This window comes from Hemibagrus wyckioides, linkage group LG13 (assembly GCF_019097595.1).
Source record: "Hemibagrus wyckioides isolate EC202008001 linkage group LG13, SWU_Hwy_1.0, whole genome shotgun sequence".
NCBI lineage: Eukaryota > Metazoa > Chordata > Actinopteri > Siluriformes > Bagridae > Hemibagrus > Hemibagrus wyckioides.
The window spans coordinates 21,262,927-21,287,992 of record NC_080722.1 but is presented as its reverse complement, the minus strand read 5'-3'; the positions used below and the strand labels follow the sequence as shown (position 1 = coordinate 21,287,992).

Genomic DNA, 25,066 nt, shown 5'->3' with positions numbered 1-25,066 from the left:
CAATTGCTGATCTGCTGAATAAAGAATGGAACAAATTTTGGTCTTAACCAAAAAAAAAATTGGTTGCAATCTCGAGCAAAATGATTCCCGGTGTTCAACATAGATAAAAAATGCTGACTGATGCACATATACTTACAACATAAACCTACGAAATAAATCTTTGTTTGGTTATGAATATGTATAGAAAGCTTCGATTAAAAAAATAAAAACAATTCACAAACAGAACACGCGTCTAAAACAGAAGCTGAAGACCATAAACTGGTAGCTTCATGTTTAATAACCTGCACTTATAACTTTTGACAATAAACAAACCAAAATATACTACAAATTAGTTTAAACCAAAACAACTTGCTTCTTTTTAAACCTGAATAAACAATGAAATGAAGGACTAACCACTAAATATGATTAGAAGAGTACAGATAAGGGAAAGAAGGCAAACTGAACTATAGTTAATATTTGTTAAGCATCTACTTAATATAAATAAACGTGCAGGAAGGGCAGTCAAAGAACAGAATAATTATTCAGATTTTGCCAACAATGTTTCCACCATCTTGGGCAGGAAAGAATCGAGAAAATGGAAGAAGTCTTGAAAATGTCCCGCAGGATCATCGGTTGCTTTAAACGTGAGCACCGCCTTTGTGCACTCATCACTGCCCCTCACAGCAGCATCCACCCTGAACTGCACTTTCTCCTTGGGGTTCGAGTCATTCTCTATGATATACTGAGTCACCCTGCTCTCAATGCTGCTGCAGCCCCCTTCAGGCTTGGAGGTCTCATCGCTTGTTTTTAGTAAAACTCTCCGGATCTTTCTTCGGCCAGCCCACACCGGGTGTATCTGAGTCCAGTTCCAGTGAGCCACCTCTGGATAGTCTGCTGAGGGTTCCAGTCTCATCCTCTTTCCCTGGGGTGAAGAAGAGGAGGATGGACCTTCTTCCATCGCCAAGGGTCTCTTTATTCCAGAGTGAGCAATGGGCTGATGGCAGGAAATGTCAAGACTCTGATTATTGTTCACTTCCTCATCTTTGGTATCCTCTTTGGCACTGGTTTGATCTTGACTGATCTCAACATGTTCTGAAGGTGCACACTTGAGTATGTCATTGAACACCACTTCCAAGGTGGAGCAGACCTTTTTGAACCAAAGCACTCGGAATGCCTCTCCTGCTGAACTCAGCTCTGTACGGAAAGATGGTGACAAAATGTCTGCCCTGAACGGTACGGTGATCTCCGGGACTTTTTCTATAGCATCATGTGAGCCGGAGGGACCCTCTGTATGCGGTGCGAGAAGCTTGACTAGCCCCCAGGACTTGCCCTTGGATGACTTGTGCTGGTACTGCAGGCTTCGGCAGTACTTCTCCGCTTCACAAAACTCCCTGCGAAGATTCTTGTGTGTTCGCTCGGTAAGGTTGCCGGCTACATTATGGTGGAGTTCAAATGGGTCCAGGATGTTTACAGGTCCAAGTTTAGGGCGTATAGTTGGATTCTGCCTGGTGGTGTCTGAGCTCTCTGCAGTATCAGACAGCTCATCATCTCTGCTCAGAAAGTCTGTGATGGGAAGAACACGCCCGGCTCTCAGAGACACCACAGATCCAGGAAAATCAAACTTGGAGAAGTAGGTGAAGAAACCGAAAAGTAACGTGCCTGAGAGGGAGAAAGGGGGATAAGAATGAGAAACCGAAAAAGAACGGGAGAACCTACAGAAAAGATCAACCAGAGTAGAGGTATATAGGGGACTTTTTTTTCTTCTTCTTTTTTTTAAAACCCCCATCCCACCCACTCTGCAAGGAATTCTGACTGATCCTGTCCACTCCTGGAGAAACTCTGACCTACACTACATGGGCCAAAAGTATAGACACCTGATCTTCACACCCATGTGGTTCTTACCCAAACTACTGGAAGCACACAATTATATAGAATGTCTCTGTGTGCTGTAGCATTACAGTTTCCTGTCATTGGAATGAAGAGGCCAAACACTGTTCCAGCATGACAATGCCCCTGTGCATAAATCCAGCTCCATGAAGCTTCATGGTACGTTAAGGCTGGAGTGAAAGAATTCAAGTGTCCTGCACAGAGCCCTGACCTTTATCCCCTGAACACCATTGGAACAAAATTCAACACCAACTGCACCCCAGACCTCCACACCCAACATCAGTACCTGACCTCACTATTGTAGCTGAATGAACACAAATCCCCACAGCCAAGCGACAAACTCTAGTGCAAAGCCTTCCTAGTTAAGTAGAGCTCATTATAACAGTAAAGGGAATGCTGGAATGGGATGTTCAACAAGCACATATGGTTGTGATGGTCAGGTGTCCACATACTTTTGCTGAAAATGGTGCATCTCACTGACTCCTGAATGAATTCTGCCCACCCAATACTTCCCATTCATAAAACGACTTCTGACCAATCTCACCCACTCCTGAATGAATTCCGACCAATCCCACCCATTCTCAAACAAAGTCTGACCAATCCTATGTGCTGCCTAATGAACTCTGTTCAACTCCTCCCACTCCTAAAGGGACTGTACAAATATTTATATTAGAAAACCCACCACCAAAGATCAAATCTACCGTTCCCAAGCCTATTCTGACCAAACCTACCTCCTCCTTTTACTAACCACAATGTAAAAAACATCAGTAATTTATTCCCCAGTGACCCTGACCAATGTAGAATAAATACCAAAGTTATACTGGATATACACTATATTGCCAAAAGTATTCGCTCACTTGCCTTGACTCGCATATGAAATTAAGTGACATCCCATTCCTAATCCATAGGGTTCAATATGACGTCGGTCCACCCTTTGCAGCTATAACAGCTTCAACTCTTCTGTGAAGGCTGTCCACAAGGTTTAGGAGTGTGTTTATGGGAATTTTTGACCATTCTTCCAGAAGTGCATTTGTGACGTCACACACTGATGTTGGACGAGAAGGCCTGGCTCTCAGTCTCCGCTCTAATTCATCCCAAAGGTGTTCTATCAGGTTGAGGTCAGGACTCTGTGCAGGCCAGTCAAGTTCATCCACACCAGACTCTGTCATCCATGTCTTTATGGACCTTGCTTTGTGCACTGGTGCACAGTCATGTTGGAAGAGGAAGGGGCCAGCTCCAAACTGTTCCCACAAAGTTGGGAGCATGGAATTGTCCAAAATGTCTTGGTATGCTGAAGCATTCAGAGTTCCTTTCACTGGAACTAAGGGGCCAAGCCCAGCTCCTGAAAAACAACCCCACACCATAATCCCCCCTCCACCAAACTTTACACTTGGCACAATGCAGTCAGACAAGTACCGTTCTCCTGGCAACCACCAAACCCAGACTCGTCCATCAGATTGCCAGATGGAGAAGCGCGATTCATCACTCCAGAGAACGCGTCTCCACTGCTCTAGAGTCCAGTGGCGGCGTGCTTTACACCACTGCATCCGACGCTTTGCATTGCACTTGGTGATGTATGGCTTGGATGCAGCTGCTCGGCCATGGAAACCCATTCCATGAAGCTCTCTGCGCACTGTTCTTGAGCTAATCTGAAGGCCACATGAAGTTTGGAGGTCTGTAGTGACTGACTCTGCAGAAAGTTGGCGACCTCTTCGCACTATGCGCCTCAGCATCCGCTGACCCCGCTCCGTCAGTTTACGTGGCTGAGTTGCTGTCGTTCCCAAACACTTCCACGTTCTTATAATACAGCTGACAGTTGACTGTGGAATATTTAGGAGCGAGGAAATTTCACGACTGGATTTGTTGCACAGGTGGCATCCTATCACAGTTCCACGCTGGAATTCACCGAGCTCCTGAGAGCGACCCATTCTTTCACAAATGTTTGTAAAAACAGTCTGCATGCCTAGGTGCTTGATTTTATACACCTGTGGCCATGGAAGTGATTGGAACACCTGATTCTGATTATTTGGATGGGTGAGCGAATACTTTTGGCAATATAGTGTATGTTATACTGGAAACTGGACCTGGTAAACATGAGCTAGCAACCTGCTCCCATATTAATGACTATGGCCTTTCGTTGTCCCAGTGAGCTTCATGTCTGTGTAACCAGTCCTGATTAGTCTGTCTATAATTTCTGAATCCCTTTTTGTTGGCCCTGGAAGGATCCTGGTCACGCTGCATAACTTTAGACCAAAGATTTATTGTTACAGAGCTGTATCAGGGTTCACACAGATGCTTCAAATGTTTTTAATAAAAAGTATACAGGAATACTGAAGTCAGAAAAAAACACTGATTGTTGATGTTTTTTCTGCTGGAGCTAAAGCTCATTTATTGAACGTGAAAGTGAATATTAAATGGCTTTCTATGCTTCGATCACTTTTGAGCTACATTCATGTCCGTTTTAATAGATACTTACACAGGTCGTCTGTGTTTTTACTAGGAGGCACGCTGATCGGCTGACTAGGGAAGGTGCAGTCCCATCCGTCAAGGACGCATTCCTCCTCCTCACCTACACAACCCAAGGCAAATAAAAAAAAAAATGACCGTTTGCTTTTTTCCCCTGAAATCTTTCCTGGGGACATTTTCCATGACTGGTGCACATGATATCTGGTGCTCATTAAAAATGTCATCCTAGAGTGATGATGAAGTTTCCCCAGGAAAGAACACAACATGAAGGGGAATAGCCAATGTGTAGATGAACATGCACACCAAATAACAAGATTTATTCCTTTATTACTGAAGTTTTTTAAAATAAAATAAATAAATAATAGCACTATGTAACAAATTTTTTTACTTTTTTCTTGTTCCTGGGAAATAAGTGTCATTTCCCCATTCTTTCTAAACCAAATAAAAAGGAAAAACCCCATCTTAGCCATGAAAGTTTGGGTTTGAACCATGGGCAATGGGATTCTCAAATTCTGTGAAAAAAAACATGTGAAAAAGAGCTAAATTATACTTTCCAAAGTACAAACTACCTCTGGAATTGCAATGAAACTTTGGAAATGCACTATAACTACCTTCAAAAATGAGGTAGAACTCTCTGTAATGTTTCCGATAGCCACCCATTTTTCTAGAATCATCCAGAAATTTGAGGAAGTTCTTGGGGGGAAAAAAAACAAAAAAAAAAAAAAAACAAGAAATTTGGAGAAAATCAAGGTCTCTTTTTCTGGAATATTCTAGAACTTTGTGGCATGTTTTTAGAGTAATTTAGATTTTTCAAGAACTTTGTAGATTATTTAGAGAATGCTCTGGAGAGAAGTTTCTATTAATTTCTGTAACTGGGCTAATTTTGAGGTTTTCGTTCTCTTAAAAGCCCAAACCCAAACTTCAAGGGGCTTAACGGCTTTTTTTTTTTTTTTTTTTTAATCATTTTCCATCAAGAGTAATTGGAAAATGTCATTCACTACCCAAGGAACAAAAATAGTGTCATCAAGCTGAATTTATCTGTGAATGGTTCATGGGTGAATTTGCACCAGAAATCTGGCATCCATTATGGATAAATATCGTTCGTATCCTACTCGTTACTCGTGTGAGCAAATTTACACACAAGAAGAAATACTGAATTTTACTCTTTTTAGCGTTTAGGGATTTTCACATTAAAAAACACAAAACAATAAGCTGAGGTGTACGTACATGCCATGTTCTTGAGCTGCTCCACAGAGGGCAGTACAGGTGGACTGACCGTCTGCAGGTAGAATAAGACCAGCAGCGTCAGAGCGTAGTTATTGAGCAGCGGCCCGCCGCCGGACGGATTCCCTGTGCCGGAAGCAAAATTCACAATACACCATTATCCTCATCTTGTGAAGGATGTCGCGCTGGTTTCTGTTTTTAAAATGATTTAACAGCCAATTCGTCCAGCTGTATCAACTAAAGATGCAGATTTAAAGGTTTTGGGATCCTGTTTTTCCATTTAAGGTCAGAAAGCATCAGTATTCATTAATCATGCATTATGCTTATTAATCATGCTTTAACGTTCATTCTATTAATTGTTCTAAGGCAGAATACTCTTCTGTTATGTTTCTCTTCTTTAATGTGTTTAAACAGATGCATTTTTACATGATCCAAATTGTTGTATTTTACTCTGATCATGTAAATGAAGCACTTAATTCCTACTTTATGCAAAAAAAAATGTGATTATTATTTTAAAATGTTATGTTTTATCTACTTATTATTATGATTATGATTATTAGTCCCCTACACCACAGAAAGCTTGGCTCTTAAAAAGAAATGTATTTATATATTTTTTTTTTAAAGTTAATACACGTTAACAGTGATGCGGCTCATGAGGCTGCATCTTGTGACTGAAAACTAAAGCTCTGCTTTAGGTCATCTTCAGGTCATGACGGGGAAATAAAAAAACCTGTCTCTTTTATGATTCACATGATATTCACAGTAACTTGACATGAATATATGAACTGTGTGTGTGCGTGTGTGTGTGTCCTGATGCAGTACCTGCTATTTGTTTCTGCTTGGCCCAGAATCGTACAGTATAAACGAGAGGTCGCACCCTGGAGTCCAGCCCCGAGCAGAGCTGCAGGAATCGCGTGTTTCTGACCGCCAGCCTGCCGTCAGCAAACCAGCATTAGGACTAACTCCTCTTTATACCTTTATTCCAGTCTGAATGAAGTGAACAATGATGATGATGATGATGATTTTTGCTCTACCTGTTGTTGATGGTGATGTCTCCCTGCAGGTTGAGCTGCCGATGGCTGAACTTGACCACCGGGAGGCGTGCGCTGCTCACTGTTTGGACCTTATGTACTCCAGGTGTGCACTTCCTCAAAATGGCTGCCAGCAGCTCCAGCAGCTCCGCCGGGGAGGCCGTGGCCAGGTCGATGTCCGACAGGATGGAGTCTTCTGACTGGCCGTCCTCCGACTGGTTCTCGGCCGTCTGCTGGTCAGTGAGGAGAATATGATACTGTTATAATGCATTTTTATTTTTAACTCCTTTAAATCCCATTTTAGCTCTCTTTAATCCTTACATAAATTCTTTTATTTAACGTTAATCCCTTTTAAAAACATTTAGTTTTTATTCCTTTTAAAGTGGTGTGTTTTTTGCAGCTCCTATTTTAAATCACTTATTTACACCTACTAACAACGTGAAATTATTTTTATGCTCCTTTTCCCCCAAATGTTTAGACTGGATTAGTAATAAATAAAACGTGTATTTTTTTTTAACGGTGTCAAATATACTCAGGTGATCCTCAGTGTACCTGTGTGTGTGTGTGTGTGTGTGTGTGTGTGTGTAGGAGCGATCACGGACCTCCTCGGACTTCCTGGTGCGGTTCTGGAAGGCTTTGGTGTTCTCCAGGTCCAAGACGAGATCGAGGTCACACGAGTGAGAGCCAAACGTGTTCACAGAGGAGCCGAACGGAACAATCTGACAACCTGCATAAAAAGAAACAAAACTCATGAGGAGCAAACGTGAGACATGAGCCGAGTCATGGAGCAGTAATATGACCACACACACACAGTGAGATCTATACTGAGTATTCAGGCTACATAGAAAAGTTTTGAACGACTCGTAATGCAACGTTACGTCCAAGTGCATAATTTTACAGTATATTTACATATTTTTATATTTACAGTATATAGTACAAAAATTCTGTATCCAATAATTCACATCACAGATGGCTGGATAGGTGTTATGGCCCCCCCCCCCCTCTTTCTCTGTCTCCATCTCTCACACACTGATGGACTCGAGCTTTCCGCCGTCTTTCCACAGTCTCAAATCCAAAACTCAGACCTTACGATCAAGAGCATTTAAAAGATCCAGAAGAGCTTTCAGCAGGTTTGAAGGAGACATAACAGGTTTTTAAAATTCAGGTTCTGGCTTAATGACGGTGTGGAAAACAAGAGAAAAAGTTCAATTTGAACTCCTCACTCCGAGCCTGTCGATCTCGTAAATCAAACTGGTTTGATTTATACATTTAATTTAGTCCGATATAACGATATAATATCAATATCGTGATTAATTATGTCACAGTACTTACTATCAGAGATCATCGTGCCTACTGTGACATGTTTATAAAATATTTTTTAATCTTAAAATTTTTATTTTTTATATTTTTTGCCAGTGGTTTACTCTAATATACTAATATATTGTGATGTGTATTGTGTACCGCTGGAACGTCCTGAAATATCGTGACACTGTTTTTGTTATTTGCGCGTGCGCACACACGCAAATGCCTCAGGTGTGGATTCTGACCTGGTAGGAATTCGATGAAGACCTCCTGCAGGAGCTGGACGAGGAGCTCCCTTGCTTTACTGTCGTTCTCACTCAGCTGGAAAATCTCCACCATTTTCTGCATCTGCTCATTTACCTGAGAGGAGGAGGGTGGAGGGCTATGATCAGCTGTGTGTGTGTGTGTGTGTGTATATATGGGTGGGATGGAGATGAAGAAGGAAGCACTTACAGAAGACGTGAGGCAGAGCTCATGGTTGAGCTTCTCCAGGCTGATGTGAGGTTTGGTTCGGTCATGCTTCCCCTTGCTGGCCAGCTTGAACTCCTTCCTCTCTCTGGGTTTCACACGGAGCTTCAGTCCATCCAGACGATGCTGCAGCTGAGTCAACGCCGCCTCAGTGCTCACACTCTCAGCAAACTCCACAATGGCATACAGACTCTGACAAGGAACACACAGACAGGAGTTACGCACTGGGTTCCTCTGGGATCAGTACCGGGACCAGTTCATAATCATGACCCAGTACTATTTCTAGCACCTACACACACTGTCAATATTAATGACTGCAGCACTAGAAACTCAAGGTTCTGTCTGATTTAAATCTCACACACACACGTACCCGCTCCTTGTCCATGATGACCTCGGACACGGGTCCGAACTGTTGGAAATATTCAGCCAGCTTGCTTGTGGACGTGTCGGGCTTGAAGCCGCTGACATAGACGCTGTTCTCCTCTTGAGCCTTCCTCTTCGTCCGCAATCTACACAGGTGCTGGTGCTTCTTCCCCTTCATATGGGCCTCTAAACTTGCCTCTGATAAACCATAAACCATTAGGACAAAAAAAAAAACAAACATTCAGGATGGAAAGACAGACAGTTCACATCAGGAGTGAAAGCAAGCCACTACAGCTACAAAGTCAAACTAAAAATAAAAAGACTCGTGAATCACATATCTGATTCAAAAAAAAAAAGAACCGACTCGAAGAATCGACTCAAAGAACCGACTCCAATGTAAATAGTTTAGTTTAGCTGAAACTATATAAGCGGTATTTTTTTTTTTTTTAAGTTACATTACTTTATTTTTAAAATAAGCTCATTTATTTGCTGTCAGGTTATATTTATTTATAGCCCACGTCCTAATCTAAAATCTGACGGTTTTCCTACATTCTTAGCCCTCATGCTAGCTGCAGCCATTACTGACAACAACGTGCTGAAAACGTAACCAATAACATTAGGCAAGCTAACACAGTTAGCATTCGCCGATTCACTCGTGCTACATTCATTTAACTCAAAATCTTTGAGAAACAAACGAAGCCCCGTACCGTTAGGGATTTTAACGTCGCATAATTTACAATTATATCCTTTGGACACTGTCTGGATGTCTGGATCAGGCTGCATTGTGTTCCGCAAACAGAAAAATTAAATCTCCCTCCAGGTCAGGTTTTCTTCCTCCTCCGGCGCGGACCTCTTCTTCTTCCTCTTCGTTGTTTTATTAGCGGTTGTCTTTACGGGGCATTACCGCCACCACTGGGCAGAGGGTGCGGGGCATGGGTGTGACTTTAACTTTGTAAAATGTAAATAAATATAAAATATATAAATTCATCGCTATATAATGTTATAGCCATATCTATAGCTTCTCAACACCATAATTGTTCTATTTCAACTGAAAGCATAATTACAATCCATTAAAACCTTCTAATGGTCCCTGTTCATGCTCCTCTGTACTTGTAGTCGGATTTATCAAATTTCCAATATTTCAATGGTCATCATCTACCCATCAAAGAAGACCTCACCTAACACCGGTGGTTAACAACAACGCAAATATAATCAGAAATTTCCTGAAAAGCATTAAAGGAGAAGTTCACTTCTAGAACGAAAACCTACAGATAATTCCCTCACCCCCTTGTCATCCAAGATGTTCGTGTCTTTCTTTCTTCAGTCATAAAGAAATGAGGTTTTATGAGCGAAACATTTTTTCTTCATATAGTGGACTTCAATGGTGCCTGCGAGTTTGAACTTCCGAAACGCAGCTTCAAAGAGCTCTATCGTCATTATATCGGACTAAATTAAATGTATAAATCAAACCAGTTGACGAGATCGACAGGCTCGGAGTGAGGAGTTCAAATTGAACTTTTTCTCTTGTTTTCCACACCGTCATTAAACCAGAACCTGAATTTTAAAAACCTGTTATGTCTCCTTCAAACCTGCCGAAAGCTCTTCTGGATCTTCTAAGTGCTCTTGATCGTAAGGTCTGAGTTTTGGATTTGAGACCACGGAAAGACGGCGGAAAGTTTTGAGATAGCTCGAGTCCATCAGTGTGTGAGAGATGGAGACAGAAAGAGGGAAAAAAAAAACACAACACCTATCCAGTCATCTGTAATGTGAATTATTGGATACAGAATTTTTGTACTGTAAATATAAGAATATGTAAATATACTGTAAATGATCCCAGACGAGGTAGAAGGGTTTTATCTAGTGAAATTATCATTTTCTTAGAAAAATAAAAATTTATATACTTTTTTAACCACAAAAGCTCTGGGGTGTGCGTCTGCGATGCTACGCCCTACATCAGAAGGTTACGCGTGATGTAGGCGGAGCTACAGACCCAGTGTTTACTAGTGTGGAGAAGGAGGAGCGCGCCAATGTTGCGTGTGGAAAGTTATATGTACCTTTTTGTTAGTAAAGAACGTTTGACTTATTTGCACTTCACATACATATATACATTTTATATATATATATATATATATATATATATATATATATATATATATATATATATATATATATATATATATATATATATATATATATATATATATATATATATATATATATATATATATATATATATATATATATATATATATATATATATATATATATATACATACACACACACACATACATACATACATACATACATACATACATACATATACATACACACACACACACATATACACATATATACAGACAAGCTGTTGTAGTTTAAAAAGTATATGATTTTTTGTTTTTTTAAGAAAATGACCCATGGTTTTGCTAGATAAGAGCCTTCTTCCTGGGCTGGGATCATTTAGACCAAATTATTGGTACTTGTTCATGCATTGGTGTTAATGTGATGTTTAAGGAAACCAGATTAAAATCGACACTCGTTTTCCAATCCTCAGACTGTTTATTATCAGGATTTTTTTTTTCAAGCTATGAATACAAACACTGCTTAAAACAGGCAAAGAACAAAACCTTATATCATGGACACAAGCAGATAAGTGAACTTTTCCCCGAAAACAAAGAGAGAAATAAGACTGAAGACTTTGCATGAATACAAAGGGGGGAAAAAGCAATTCTGTTTATACAAATGCATTAAATGCCCCAAATGTTTCAAGCTTTAAAAAAATAAATCTGTAAATTTGAAATGATTTTTAAAAAAACAACTATGCTCTTTTTAAACAATAAAAATGGTTAAACTTGGAATTAAAAAAATACACCACAATAATTAAATGGTTCAAATATATAAAAACCCCTCGCTCTTGAAGATTATTTACATCATCTCAAGATCAGTGCTTTATTTCCTTCTTGTCCGTCTCACAGGAGCCGCGGGGACGTCTGCCTCGGCTTTCTTCTGACCTCTGGTTCCTTGGCGAGTGGCTGCTTCTACAGTTCAAATAATAAAGTCAAACAGGTGTAGATTTTAAACGCTCACAAAATCCTATCTTTGAACATCTATGTAATAATCTCTACAAGCCTTTAAAAAGGTGAACGGGTTTCTAAACGGAAGTAGAGAAAACCTACCTGGGACAGGATCCTCAGCCTGGGGTGGAGCATCTTCCTGAGTTGCTTTTCTCCGGCCTCTTACGGGTTTTCCTTCCTTTTTAGGAGCTTCTTCAGCTTTCACTTTAGAGGTTTCTTCTGCCTCCTTTGCCGTGGTCTTCCTCCCTTTGCTTGGTACAGCTGCAATCGTTTCAGTTTCTACACCAGCTCCTTTGCCTCTTTTCCTCTTCGGTAAAGACTCTGTATCCTCTGTTTCCTCAGCTACAACCTCCATGCCTTTTCTTTTCTGCCCCCTTTTTGGGCAGGCAGCTGTTTCATCGTGTTGGGAAATTACCAAAGCAGCTGCTCTTCCTCTCCTGGCTGGTTGGACATTTTCTTCAGCAGCTGGTTTCTCCATTTCTGGTTCGTCTTGTTTCTTTGCCACTCTCCCTTTGCGTCCTTTGCCTGACTGCTTGATCTCGGCAACTGAGGGATCATCTTTATCTGCAGGTTCATCCTTCTTGAGTTGAGGCCCTTCCACTTCTGCTTCTTCTCCAGCTTCATGGACTGAAGTGTCCTTGGTTGAGACCTTAGATTTCTTGGTGACTCTTCCTCTTCCTCTCTTAGCTACTACCTCAGAGTCTGTCTGCACATGTAATATTTCCTCGGACACAGACGCCGGAACCTTTGTTTCATTGCTGGCCTCCTCAACTGGTTCCACCACTACCGTGGCATCTTCTGTGACCTCCTCTGGCTCAGATTTTGAAGCAGCTTTTCTGCCACGGCTGGACTTGACAACTGGAGGAGGAACTTCGACAGTAGCTGCACGACGTCCTCTTTTGACTGGAGCCTTGGACTCATCCTTGACAGCAGCTGTGCGCTTTCCTCTGGCTGATCTGGCTGCTGGTGCCTCAGACTGCTGATTGGGTTCCGAGTCAGTACTGGGTTTATCATGCACTTCTTGAGAGTCATCTAAAACCTGAGCTTTGGGTTGTTTTGTCCTCCTGCCTCCTCTGATGTTTTTCACCACTGGTTCTGCTGGTTCCTCAGTCAGCGCAGCAGTTGTAACAATTTCTGTAGCATGACCATTAGCAGCATCCTCTACCTGTGGTTTTAACTGTTTGTTTCTAGCACCCCGACCAGATCTGACTGCTGGAGCTTCTGGTATAGGCAGAGATTCAACCGGATGAGGCTCAACAGTGGATTCATCAGCCACTGCCTGGCTGTTCAAAGCCACTGGATTCACTTTCCTTCCTCGTCTAGACTTCAAAGGAATTTCAGTGTGTTCTTCAGGCAGCACCTCAGGATCTGAAATGGGTTTAGGAGTTTCCTCAACTTCTGTTACTGGAATTTCCTTCTTTGCTGCCCTGCCTCTCCTTGGTTTTGAGTTGGTTTTAACATGATCTTCAGTTTCTGCTGACTGAACTTCAGTACTGTCTGATAATTTGGGCTCAACATCATCTGACTCCACAACAATCAGGGTGGGTTCCAGAGACTCCTCAACATGTGAAGTCTTCAACATTACCTTCTTTGTTGCCCTGCCTCTCCTGGTCTTTGTGGTGGATTTAAGAGAATCTTCATTTTCTGCTGCAGATTCAACCACCTCCACTGCAGCATCTGCGCTCTTAACGTCTGAGGTTTCTTCAACTTCTGCAGCCACTGTGGGTTCCTTCCTGCCTCTCCTTGCTCTAGCGGTGGTCTTAACTGGTGCCTCAGTGTCTGCTGATGGCTGAAGTTCAGCACTCTCTGATGCCACCCCAACCTCCTCAACTGAAACTTCAGGCAAAGGTTCTGGCTCTTGTGGATTCTCCAATCCATGTTTTCCTTTCCTTCCTCTCTTGGCCCTAGCAGGAGCTGGTGACTTCATGGAAACTTCTAATTCTGCAGAAACCTTCAAGTCAACAACAGGACCCACCTGCAAAACTTCGACATCTTGTTCAGCTTTCCTTCCTCTTCTGGGTTTAAGTGCTACCTGCACATCCTCTGCAGAGGCATGAGATGATTTTGGAGCCTCCACTTGCTCCTTAAGGTTTTTTCCTCTGGTAGACTTTCTAGCAGGACTTTGTACAAGAACATTCTCAAGGAGGTCAATGGCTGACTTGCCTCTCCTTCCTCGAACAGCGGAAACAGACTTGGCAGAATCAGCACTAGTTTCCTCTTCAGCTCCTGCAGCTCTAGCAGACAGAGAATCGGAATTCACCGGATGTTCTTGAATCTTCTGGGTTTTCTGTGCCATTCTTACTTGAGCACCACGCCTAGTTTTTTTAGCAGGAGAGGATGTGTTTGTTTGCTCATCTTCCACCTCCTGGCTAGAAGTTTTTGCTTCTGTACCATTTTTTACATCCTCAACCAGGCAGATGTTTCCCTTCTCTTTAGATTCCAAACTGGCATCTTAAAAACAAGGCATTAACCCATCAGCATATATACTTCCACATAATTATATAAAACAAGAGCTAAACAATTGTACATGCAAACACAGCAGAGCATTTAACTCACCTTCCACAAGCAAAACACCAGAACCGCAAGTTTCAAGCTCTTCAACAATAATGGAACCCTCAATCGCAACATCTGTTTTTTGCTTGGGGGTCATCAAACTATCAATTCCAAAGTCATTTTCGACTGGCTTGCCTTTCTCCTTGGGGGTCTGATGCAAGCTCTTGACACCAATCAGATCTTCAACCAGCTGTTTCTTCTGCTTGGGAGTCTTCATCATTTGCTGAATGCCAGTCAGGTCTTCCTCAACCGGCTGTTTCTTCTGCTTGGGAGTTTTCATCATCTGTTTAATGCCTGTGAGGTCTTCTTCAATGGGCTGTTTCTTCTGTTTGATCAGCTGGCTCTCCTGCTTGGGAGTTTTCATCATCTCTTGAATGCCAGTCAAGTCTTCGTCAACCAGCTGTTTCTTCTGCTTGGGGGTTTTCATCATCTGTTTAATGCCTGTGAGGTCTTCTTCAATGGGCTGTTTCTTCTGTTTGATCAGCTGGCTCTCCTGCTTGGGAGTTTTCATCATCTCTTGAATGCCAGTCAAGTCTTCGTCAACCAGCTGTTTCTTCTGCTTGGGAGTTTTCATCAATTGCTTAATGCAGGTCAGGTCTTCTTCAGTGGGCTGTTTCTTCAGCTTTGGAGTTTTCATCATCTGTTTAATGCCTGTGAGGTCTTCTTCAATGGGCTGTTTCTTCTGTTCAATCAGCTGGCTCTGCTGCTGGGGGTTTTTCATCATCTCTTGAATGCCAGTCAGGTCTTCCTCAACCAGCTGTTTCTTCTGCTTGGGAGTTTTCATCATCTGCTGAATGCTGGTCAGGTCTTCTTCAATGGGCTGTTTCTTCTGTTCGATCAGCTGGCTCTGCTGCTGGGGGGTTTTCATCATCTCTTGAATGCCGGTCAGGTCTTCCTCAACCAGCTGTTTCTTCTGCTTGGGGGTTTTCATCATCTGTTTAATGCCAGTCAGGTCTTCCTCAACCAGCTGTTTCTTCTGCTTGGGGGTTTTCATCATCTGCTGAATACCGGTCAGGTCTTCCTCAACCGGTTGTTTCTTCTGCTTGGGCGTCTTCATCAATCGTTTTACTCCAGTAAGGTCCTCCTCTTGCTCAGTCTTCTTCTTGGGGGTTTTGGCAAGTCTCTTCAAGGCTACAACACACACCACAGGACTGTTTGCATCTTTTGGAGTCTCCATCAATCTCTTTACTCCAGACAGATCTTCTTCTAAGGGAGCTCTCTTTTGTTTTGGCGTTTTAAGTAGTTCTTTAACACCTTCCAAACTCTCTTTCTGGAGTAGTTTTGGTTCTTTGGGCGTCTTGAGCAACTTGCCTCTTAGGTCATCTATAGGATCAGCTTTTTGCTTAGGTGTTCTCATGAGTCTTTTGACTCCTGTAAGGCATTCAGATGGGGCTGGTTTGTGTTGTGGTGTTCGGACTGGTACAGCCTTCTTGTTCTTAGTCTGATCTTCACTAGGCATATCTAATACTGTGGATACTTCAGATGGACAAAGACCAACAGTGTCACCCATTTCTTCAATTAAACTTCCATCCTGGTCGTCCTGGAGGAGTCTGGTTACAGCTTCGCTGTTGTAGTGGCCCAGTTTGGCGGTGGAGGCGACACTCATAGGAGACACCACCATTTCACCTATACACAAAAATGTGTTGGGTTTATTCTCGATAAATTTATTTTAAAAAAAAAAACACAAACAAAAAGGAGCAATTCTTACCAGATTCCTCAGGAGTATTCATTACTGACATTTCAGTCATTTCACCAACAGCAAGCGGTGTTGCTGGACACACATTCGTCTTTGTAAAAGCACTCTTCCGTCTGCTGTTAGCTGGAGTTTTAAAGATATCCGATACCCCTGCAAATGAACAAAGATTTTGGAGACTTGAAGGAAATGAAATAATATGCATATGAGCTGAGCACTCAACTTAAAACAAAATCAACTCACCAGTTAGATCTTCATCCATTTTCAAATCCTTTTTAAACAGGGCGACGTTGCATACTACTTTAGGAGCAGCACCCACAAGCTGAGTAGATCTTAAATAGGCCTTGCCTACAACGATACTGGCTGGAGAATCCGCATGTCCAGTGCTTGTGTGATCTTTCAGTCTGTGTGCAGGTGTCTGCAGAGAAAATAAACAAACATTCTTAAACAATTAAAAATCCCAAAATGTCAACAACAGCAAAACAAAGCAGTAAAATTACCTTGGGCTTGGTGACTTTAGTCTTCTTGACAGCTGTTCTGTTGTTTTCTGTTTTCTTAGCACCACCTTCCATTTGAGGCTTAGCCTGTCCAAACTTTACAATGTCAGCCCAGGAACTCACAACTTAAAAACAGGAACAAAAGAAATCTTAATAGAAATAAAAAACACCAAAATTCTTCCTGTTGTCGTACAACACATGTTGACTTTACCTTTCAAGTTAGCACGTGAAGCTCCACTGCGTCGCGATCGCACAACATCAAGTGCGCTCTTCAGAACGCTCTTTGGGGTCTTCCGAGCCGATGCCTTCATGCTGCTCCTTCTCAGTGTGGCTCTCGGGGTCACACATTCCCGAGGCTCTTCTACTACAGGTACAGATTCTTCCTTTGTTTCTTTCTCGTGATCGGAGATGGGTGACGGGGTGCTGATTCGGGAAACCGAAAATCGCCCGTGCGTCATAGGTGTCTTGAGAAGTGACTCTTCAATTGGAGATGGAGACTTCACCGAAGCATTCGAAAGCCTCCTTGAGGATTTAGGGGTTGATGGTTTTGAAGAAGGTGGAGGGGTCTTGGAATTTTTAGGAGACTGGGTTTTAGCCTTTGGGCTTGGAGACTTTTTGGCAGATGATGGAGTCTTCAGAGCCTTGGCAGGGGAAGGGGTCTTGGGAGCCTTGGCAGGGGAAGGGGTCTTGGGAGCCTTGGCAGGGGAAGGGGTCTTGGGAGCCTTGGCAGGGGAAGGGGTCTTGGGAGCCTTGGCAGGGGAAGGGGTCTTGGGAGCCTTGGCAGGGGAAGGGGTCTTGGGAGCCTTGGCAGGGGAAGGGGTCTTGGGAGCCTTGGCAGGGGAAGGGGTCTTGGGAGCCTTGGCAGGGGAAGGGGTCTTGGGAGCCTTGGCAGGGGAAGCTGCCCGTTTAGTTGAAGCATTCTTAACAGGGCTCTCTGCAATATCCTCTTCAAGCTGATAACCCTACAGACCATTAAAAGACGTTAAGAGACAAACCCTTTAGAAATTAAATGAAAACACTTAAAACATCACAAGCACTCTATTCAAGGCTTACCATCAGGCCAATGGTGGAGGCTCGCCTCAGAAGAGATTGAGATTTCTGAGTGAACCCCAAGCTGCGTCTCCCAGGGGTTGCTCCTCGGCGTAGGGGGGAATTAGGTGGTAAACGTTTGTCAAACAGTTCAGGGCTCAGCTGTCCACCAAAGGACACACGTTTTCTCTTGGCTGCAGGAAGCGGTAGGTCGTCACATTTGTGCTTCCGGGTGGAGGCCTGCCTGCTACCTGCTGAACATCAAGTTGAGTCATATGTCTGAAAGGTGCTGTGTGGCATACGAGTTTTTCTGTCTGCCAGCTAAGATGTTCTTGTTAGCAACAATAGTAAATAATAGTTAGCAACCTCTGTTGTTCGGCATGTGGAATTGGGATTGGAGTCCATTTTAAAAGTGACCAAAGAGACCACAGCCCTGCCTACATAGAAACTAATGGATCACAAGACAAATTCACAAGGCAATATTCACCTAAATAAAATTGACTAATTCAATGAGAAGAAAACCTCTACAACTAAATAGTAAAACGTTCTCGCCATTCAATGCTCCCTGACTTCCTTTTTCCAAAAGGAAAACCAGCAATAAATACAGAATAAACTCACAGCTTAAAGGACATCACAAATAGTAATGTATAAAGCAGTTCCCTAGAGATGGTAAAGTAAGGCTCTACAATCTGTAGTCGACCAAACAAAATGGGAAGTATTACACTTATGATGAAGAGATGCAGGAGAGCGGTCAGCACCTGAAGTCTGTTCGGTTACTTAGGGTTAATTACGGTTAGTGTAATTATGAATAAATATCCAGAATGGATTGTGCTTTACAATAAATTCTATCAACACTTACTTGGTACATTTTGGTGGCTTTTATACAGGTGAGTAATGTTCCAAATTCTATTTGTACAAAGTAATTTACTACCATAGCAACACATCATAAAGCAGATGCAACAGTATTCAAGTGGTCAGCATCTTCAAATGCAGATTAATGTAGAACATGTTAACTGAATTTTTCCTTTGAAAACTTCATGCTACTTTTTTTTTAGCAATGGACATTCAAACTAAACTAATGATAAAGTATAACTTTAAAATTTATTAAAAGTTACTGCTTTGTGTGTTCAAGTTAAAAAAAACAACACTGACCTCTGTCATCAGAAGTGGGTGTGGCTACAACCTCCTGCAAGACATCCTGGACTTGGAACCTCTTTCCTGCATTTGCTCTCGGAGACGTCCTATTGGCCGGTTTCTCTTTAGCTTCTTCAGACTCTTCTACCTGAGAGGGATTCTGGGAAGTGGTCTGGTCCTCCGGGGTTTGGGAAGCACCGCTCCTCCTGGTTTTCGGTGACTTGGTACTCGGACTCTCGAAGGTGATTTGCTGGGCCACTTGGTCTGCGGTGAACTTCTGTGGCGTTGTCTGAGGAGTTTTCTTTTGCGATGCAGGCGTGCTGCCGCCCTCTGACTGCCTCTTCTGCTTTCCCTGAACTACAGGTGTGGCTATTTTCACCTGTGCAGACAGGTTCTCTGTTTGAACACCCTCTACAGGCTTGGCGGTTGAGGATCTTCTCTTTTTCTGGGCCGATTTCGGAGTCACCGGCTTGACGTTCTCGTCTGAAACCTCTTCAATCTCCTGTTTGTCCACTGGATGTCTCGAGAGAGGGGTATTGGACAGACTAGCAGATTTCCACACAGGTTTGGTGGCCAGATCTCGCTTGACCATGTTGTAAAGATCAGAGAAGGGAGACAAGGTGCTGTCCATGCTTTCTTTGCTCTGCTGATCTCCAACACTCTGGTCCAGACAGACAGGCAGGTTGGAGCCATCTTTCAAACAGGTATCTAGGAGAGAAAAAAACAAAAACAAAAAAACAGTCAAATCAAGGCAAAGGCCAAACCACAAGCTATCAGCAATGCAACAGCTTCTCATGAAGATTATGAGGGCTCACCTGTGGCGTGCTCAGACTTCTTTTTCTCTGTGGTTACAGGTGTGCTCTTCACCTGCTGGTCTTGTAAGACCTGGGAAACAAACACCACCATTTTAAAGAGAGAAGATGAACGCTGTCAGCTTGGGAGGCATTTACACTGTCGCTGTATATAATTTCCTTCTGAAGATACGCTCTTAAGTCTCTCAAAAAAATAAAGAGGGTTCTCTAAAGGTTTTCAAACATTCTTTGCCTCCTAAAAAGGAGTTGAAAGTACTTTTACAAGATTTTAAGAGTGTAAAGCTCATCCTAACACTAACCTAATATTTCAAATAATTAAACAATAGTTAAAATCTAAACAGCATAAACAAATTAAAAATAATTTTAAATAGTAATGTTGTAAACTAATTTGATTAACAAAACCACATTAAGACCCAAAAAGAGAGAACTTGTTTAATAATTTTCTTACATTTGATTTGTTTTTTTAATGAAAGCAAAAATAGAATAGAATTAATAGAGTTGGATTAATATGGAATATTATTTATTATAAAACAACAACAAATAAATAAATAAATAAAATCAGTCACATCAAACATGATTCATTTTTGCCCAACGGAAGAAGAAAGAAGTAAAAAATTCACTACTGGGAAAGAACATGAGTGAAATGTAAACCTTTGGGGTGAAAAGGATCACACTGGACTAGTATCTAATGTGAAAAGTCCACACAGATTCTTGACCATAAACAGCATTGTGACAGGACACTGCTCAGGTCAACTGCTCACCTTGACAGTGTCTCCTTTACCAGGTGTGGATAAACGCTTCTTCTTTGGCGTCGGGGCAGGTGGATACTCGAACCTGCAGAGCATGAAGTCAACTTAATACCAACACTGAGAGAAAGTAATGTAAAACGACATGGACATTAAGTGGTGATGTACCTAAAAGAACGATCGATAATTGTGATTAGATCTCCATGCTTTAAACGTTCGGACTGCTGCAGAATCTCGCCGTTGATGCGGGTCGGATTCACTGAGCTCAGGTTGGTCAAAATAAGCTAGAGAGAGAGAGCAAGAGAGAGAAATTATAACTTTGTTGATTCATGCTAGCTCCATTTATACTGCCTTTATTCATAGTGTTAATGCAGCAATAAAATCTGACGATAAATTCCTCAAAGAAAAACCCAGTGACGAGAGCTTTGAGCTCTACCTGTCTAGCTACACTGGTTGTTATGGCAACAACTGCTACGTTTTGTGAACCTCATTAAGGATTAACTTTCTCTTTTGTTCATCAGCCTGAATCTCCAGATCACTTCCAGCAGTCGAGTCGATTCAGACTTGAATCACTAAAGCCCAATAGGAAGTGAAACACCGCCACATTGTACAGACGCTCCTGAACACGATAGAGTAAAGAACCGCCCCGAAACGCAGAACACAGGATGGTTCCATTCAGACTCACTAAACAGTGTAGTGACTGAAACGTCAGTAATAGTGCAGCTACAGGAACCCAGAGAGAGAGCAGTCTTATGTCACACTAATCTCTGTACATTACTCAATTCAGTGGGCGGGGCTTCTGAGTGCCTAGTTAATATCTGAGGATTTACAACTGTCAATCATTCCAGATAATAAAGGTCAATTGGCTCATTTCTTTTTTTTTTTTTTTGAGAGATAAAAGACTTGTCTAGCGTGTTGAGTGACGACCCAAAGCAGCGTACTCCAATGTTAAAAAGGAGTTCCAACACAAAAAGCATAAACGTTGGCAGTTTTGTGTTTGCAGATGCCAGGCATACAAGTGTATTACGTGTAATTTACATTAAATAGGAGGGCTTTTAAAAAAGCAGTTACCAATCACAGCATCCATCACTAAATAGTCAAATGCATTATCAATACTTCACCAGCATAGTTTGGAGGACTTTTACACAATCAGCAACAAAATCAGAGGGGAAAAAGCCCAGCACAAAACGTCAGACAATCTGCTAATATATCATTTGGTGGTGATGAGGAATGACATGTGGTGGTGATGAGGCTGACACAAATGTCTCCACAGGAATCTGAGTATTCACTTATGTTCATTAGAACTAAAATAATGTCATCCTGTAAGGCAACTAATACACTAGTCGCTTGTTCCCGAATCCGTTACCTCTTTGTTTTCGTTAAACTCGATTCTGCAGTGTTCCTTGGACACCTGTGGCAGCTGGATCCGGATATCACAGTCAAGCTTCCTTTAAAACGGTAATAAGCAAAATCACATCAGAGTGAGATCATAAACAAAGTGCATTACCAGAGTAAACGTAATACATAAATAACAGAGCTCATTTCTCAACTCAAATTAAAAAACAGGTCACTGGGGCATTTATGCAAGAAACGTGGTGTTAAGGAAATTTCAGATAGGTTTACATCCTATATTTCTCTTTTGACACGAACCTTGCTTGATCAGTTTTAAAATCTGTTACAATTCCTAAACAAATCCATAAACCACATTAAAGTCAAGTTGTTCAATTAGGACAAAAGTAGGAAAAAAGAAGGAAAAAGGGAGGATGAATTTGTGTCTAAAGCAGGTGGAGTTACTGGAAGATGCTGATCTTCCACCGCTGTTTTGTCGTTTTCAGCTCACTGTGAGCTTTTTATGGCATGTGAGCTAAATATAATCCAGTTCCCTTGTGAATGTAGGCTTTATTTTTTACAGCTGATCAGCATACACACATTAGCACAATGAAAATTAGTAAAAATTATCTTGAGTTTTTTCCCCCCACCCGTTTTGGCCACAAAAGCATTCACACTTCGAGTCATAAACTAATGACTACCATATTCTAACACCATTTTGGTGAATGCTTATTGATCTGAACTATTTTGGACTATATTTGGACAATCTGCGAGTACTGAAAATTAGAAAACCGTCCAGAAACATTGATAACTATATTCAGAATCGACATGTGTTACTGTTAATCTTGACAATGAAGGAGAAAGCAAGAACCCGAGCACATTTCCTGGAGCGCGTGAGGTTTAAACCCACGCTGATTGGCTAGGAGGAGTGTCTGACGTCACTGACAGAAAAAAAAACCCGCCCGAGTTTAAACAGACGTAAAGAGAATCTCAGCTCTTTTCAGTTAGTCTAATGAGTCGGCTCATCTGATAAGAATCGACTCCCAAGATGATTTGTTGCTTTTCATCATTCCAAACCAAACAAACGCGATTCTGACGTGGGATTCTTTCATGAAATCTCAAAAAAAAAAAAAAAAAAAACCACAACTCTTCTTTTTAGGGGAATAAACAATCACATGGCATTCTGTAAAATATGCACACACATCCTGTTTATCGGCTGGGAGTCAAAAACACGAGGACTAAGCAGCTTATATATTAAAAAGAGATTTACGTGATGGCGTTTTGAGTTAATTCGACGGAAATGCAGACTGTATTACCTTTAGCTAAAGCACAAGATGAAAATACAGCTCATGTACACCATATGAGTCGACTCTTAACGTTCACCCAAAAGAGCAGAACCAAAGAATCGACTCGCGCGCGAACGACACATGGCTATTAAACAACCGTACTAGACATGTCCAGTTACAGACAACACATGAATAACTAAGTACACAAACACGTTAACGTTATGTTGTTATGATAAGTAGAAAGTGAATGAAAATCAGTGGTTATTACTGACCTCCCGAAGAGACAGGATGCTGTGAGTGGAAATTCGGTCCCATCTGTACCATTTCTCTTTATCACCACGATTTTCCCGAGCAGAGGCATCTTCCTTGCACCAGCTCTACTTACCTGGTGGATAAAGAGGGGGAACAGAAGACACTTAATTGCACAAAATTGTCAGTTTATACTCATTGTCTGACTTAAACATGGAACTCGAGGCTACGTTAAACTCCTAGCCCAGTAGCATGTGGTTCTCCAAAGTAACCCACATTGCTCCAAGTCTCTAAAAATGGATCTAAGGCGATGTGAAAATAAAACACACCTTTATTAAACTTTATACATTTCAAGTTAGATATTACTGCAATAGCTCTGTTCGCGTTCTTTCAAGCACCGATTTTCCAACAAATCCCGCCTCTTTGCGCTGCATTGGCTAGCGATTGAGACGGACACGGAAACAGTCCAATGAGCGAACACTCGCGAGATTAACCCACCAATCCCAGCGTAAAGCGAAAACTCTGCCGCAAAACGGCTAGGAACCAAAATCATTACCCTTGAAGATAGCGAGTTCTTTATGTGGCAAGAAAAGAAAATACACCAATAGTCTAGAATGCGTACTGAATACAAACGCGTTACCTGATTTAAAACAGATCTTCAAGACGAAATATATTCCATCGATAAGTTAAAAACGCTACATAAACAGACACTGAGGCGACATAAGCCTCCTCTCGAACCAACTACTTTACACTGACTAGTTCGTGCCGCGTGCTGGGACGCAGCGCGCGATCCATATCCCTCCGCCAAACAACAAACAACTCATCTACACAGACTTTTATTAATTAAACTTTAACCACAACAGAAACACGGAGAATATGATAAACACATTTAACAATTGATTCAAAACGTATGCGGTCCGTGTACTAGTGCGAGGAACTATTTTGTTTATTTCAAACAAGCGGAGGAAGACTGCGGCCAATCACGACTAGGGGTTTGAACAGAGTTCGAAATTCCGCGCGAAGGCCGCTGAATGGTCGTTGCGCGAAGTGATGGAAAAGGCTGCAGCCAATAGGAAGAGCGCTCGCATTTAAACTGCGATTGAATGACAGCGTAGATGTAAATAGTTCAAGTTTCATTATTTATAATCTGACAATTAAATAAACAAACAGTACTGGATCGTAATTACACGAATAAAGCCAGAAAATATGAAATGCAACGGTTAAAATATTTATTCATTATTAAAATTGGTCAATTCTATCTAATTATTATTATTATTATTATTATTATTATTATTATTATTATTATTATTATTATACACTTGCGGTATTTTTCTGACTGTAGCATAAACGCAAAAAGAAAGTTAACTTCTAAACAGTATGAAGATGTTTGTTTAATATATATGTATTATATAGTAAGATTTAAGATTTAAGAATTTAATGTGAAGCAGAGATGCGTGATTCTGCGCGTGCATGCTGAAACAGAAACAGTTCTCCCAGGTTTGACGAGCTCCATCACAGTGTGGTATGGCAGCTCCATACTGGGTAAAAAGAAATGATGCAAAGGTTAGTGAAAACTGCCCAATGCATCATCTACCTGCCACTGAGTCTCTTCACTACTGTAGACGCCTGCACAAAGCATACATAATCATCAAGGGCTCATCCCACCCTAGTGACAAACTGTTCATCGCCTTCCATCCTGGAGGAGATACAGGACCATCCACACCAGGACCAGCAGGTTCAGGACCAGTTGTTTCCCCACAAACAGTGGTGGACTGGGACAATAATCCAGGCTGGGAATTTGACTCCATCCCAGGCCAGACTGCTAATCTTATAGGCTAACCCTGTTAGTTGATGTAACAGGTAGACTACCAGACGAATTTGGCCTAAATTAACCCTCAAAAACTCACTAGAAATACACCATCTATACTACCACACCACATACTTGG

The 25,066-nt window shown here is 41.8% G+C and overlaps 2 protein-coding genes across 5 annotated transcripts; both read right to left on the bottom strand.

Annotated features, from left to right (window-relative positions):
- Positions 1 to 231: 231 nt before the first annotated feature.
- Positions 232 to 9,587, bottom strand: tut1 (terminal uridylyl transferase 1, U6 snRNA-specific). Of its 2 annotated transcripts, none has more exons than XM_058406975.1 (10): positions 9,428 to 9,587; positions 8,728 to 8,918; positions 8,343 to 8,549; positions 8,135 to 8,249; positions 7,190 to 7,314; positions 6,591 to 6,820; positions 6,379 to 6,488; positions 5,560 to 5,682; positions 4,343 to 4,435; positions 232 to 1,638 (listed from the first exon to the last, which is right to left on the bottom strand). In XM_058406975.1, the coding sequence occupies exons 1-10, from the start codon at positions 9,501 to 9,503 to the stop codon at positions 518 to 520; spliced, it is 2,391 nt and encodes a 796-aa protein (XP_058262958.1). In that variant the 5' UTR covers positions 9,504 to 9,587; the 3' UTR covers positions 232 to 517. The 2 variants fall into 2 exon arrangements, with proteins under 2 accessions (XP_058262958.1, XP_058262959.1); XM_058406976.1 differs by having other exon boundaries at positions 6,591 to 6,817.
- A 1,670-nt stretch (positions 9,588 to 11,257) lies between these two features.
- Positions 11,258 to 23,913, bottom strand: mki67 (marker of proliferation Ki-67). Of its 3 annotated transcripts, none has more exons than XM_058406318.1 (15): positions 23,761 to 23,913; positions 23,144 to 23,256; positions 21,623 to 21,704; positions 20,425 to 20,540; positions 20,272 to 20,344; positions 19,514 to 19,583; positions 18,717 to 19,406; positions 17,589 to 17,818; positions 16,747 to 17,497; positions 16,539 to 16,660; positions 16,282 to 16,456; positions 16,054 to 16,191; positions 14,349 to 15,971; positions 11,895 to 14,243; positions 11,258 to 11,756 (listed from the first exon to the last, which is right to left on the bottom strand). In XM_058406318.1, the coding sequence occupies exons 2-15, from the start codon at positions 23,230 to 23,232 to the stop codon at positions 11,668 to 11,670; spliced, it is 6,597 nt and encodes a 2,198-aa protein (XP_058262301.1). In that variant the 5' UTR covers positions 23,233 to 23,256; positions 23,761 to 23,913; the 3' UTR covers positions 11,258 to 11,667. The 3 variants fall into 3 exon arrangements, with proteins under 3 accessions (XP_058262301.1, XP_058262302.1, XP_058262303.1); XM_058406319.1 differs by having other exon boundaries at positions 17,589 to 17,815; XM_058406320.1 differs by lacking the exons at positions 20,425 to 20,540; positions 21,623 to 21,704; positions 23,144 to 23,256 and having other exon boundaries at positions 23,761 to 23,875.
- Between the last annotated feature and the right edge of the window lie 1,153 nt (positions 23,914 to 25,066).

Bases quoted from the DNA above. Each gene is read 5' to 3' on its own strand.
- tut1 (XM_058406975.1), bottom strand. From the start codon at position 9,503: ATGCAGCCTGATCCAGACATCCAGACAGTGTCCAAAGGATATAATTGT. The intron at 6,821-7,189 runs GTCCGTGATCGC...CTCACTGACCAG, and splicing joins GCACCAGGAAGTCCGAGGAG to CAGACGGCCGAGAACCAGTC. The intron at 4,436-5,559 runs GTACGTACACCT...TGGGTTGTGTAG, and splicing joins GCAGCTCAAGAACATGGCAT to GTGAGGAGGAGGAATGCGTC.
- mki67 (XM_058406318.1), bottom strand. From the start codon at position 23,232: ATGCCTCTGCTCGGGAAAATCGTGGTGATAAAGAGAAATGGTACAGAT. The intron at 17,498-17,588 runs GTAAGCCTTGAA...AATGGTCTGTAG, and splicing joins CCTCCACCATTGGCCTGATG to GGTTATCAGCTTGAAGAGGA. The intron at 16,192-16,281 runs GTGAGTTGATTT...GTTCATTTGCAG, and splicing joins AATGGATGAAGATCTAACTG to GGGTATCGGATATCTTTAAA.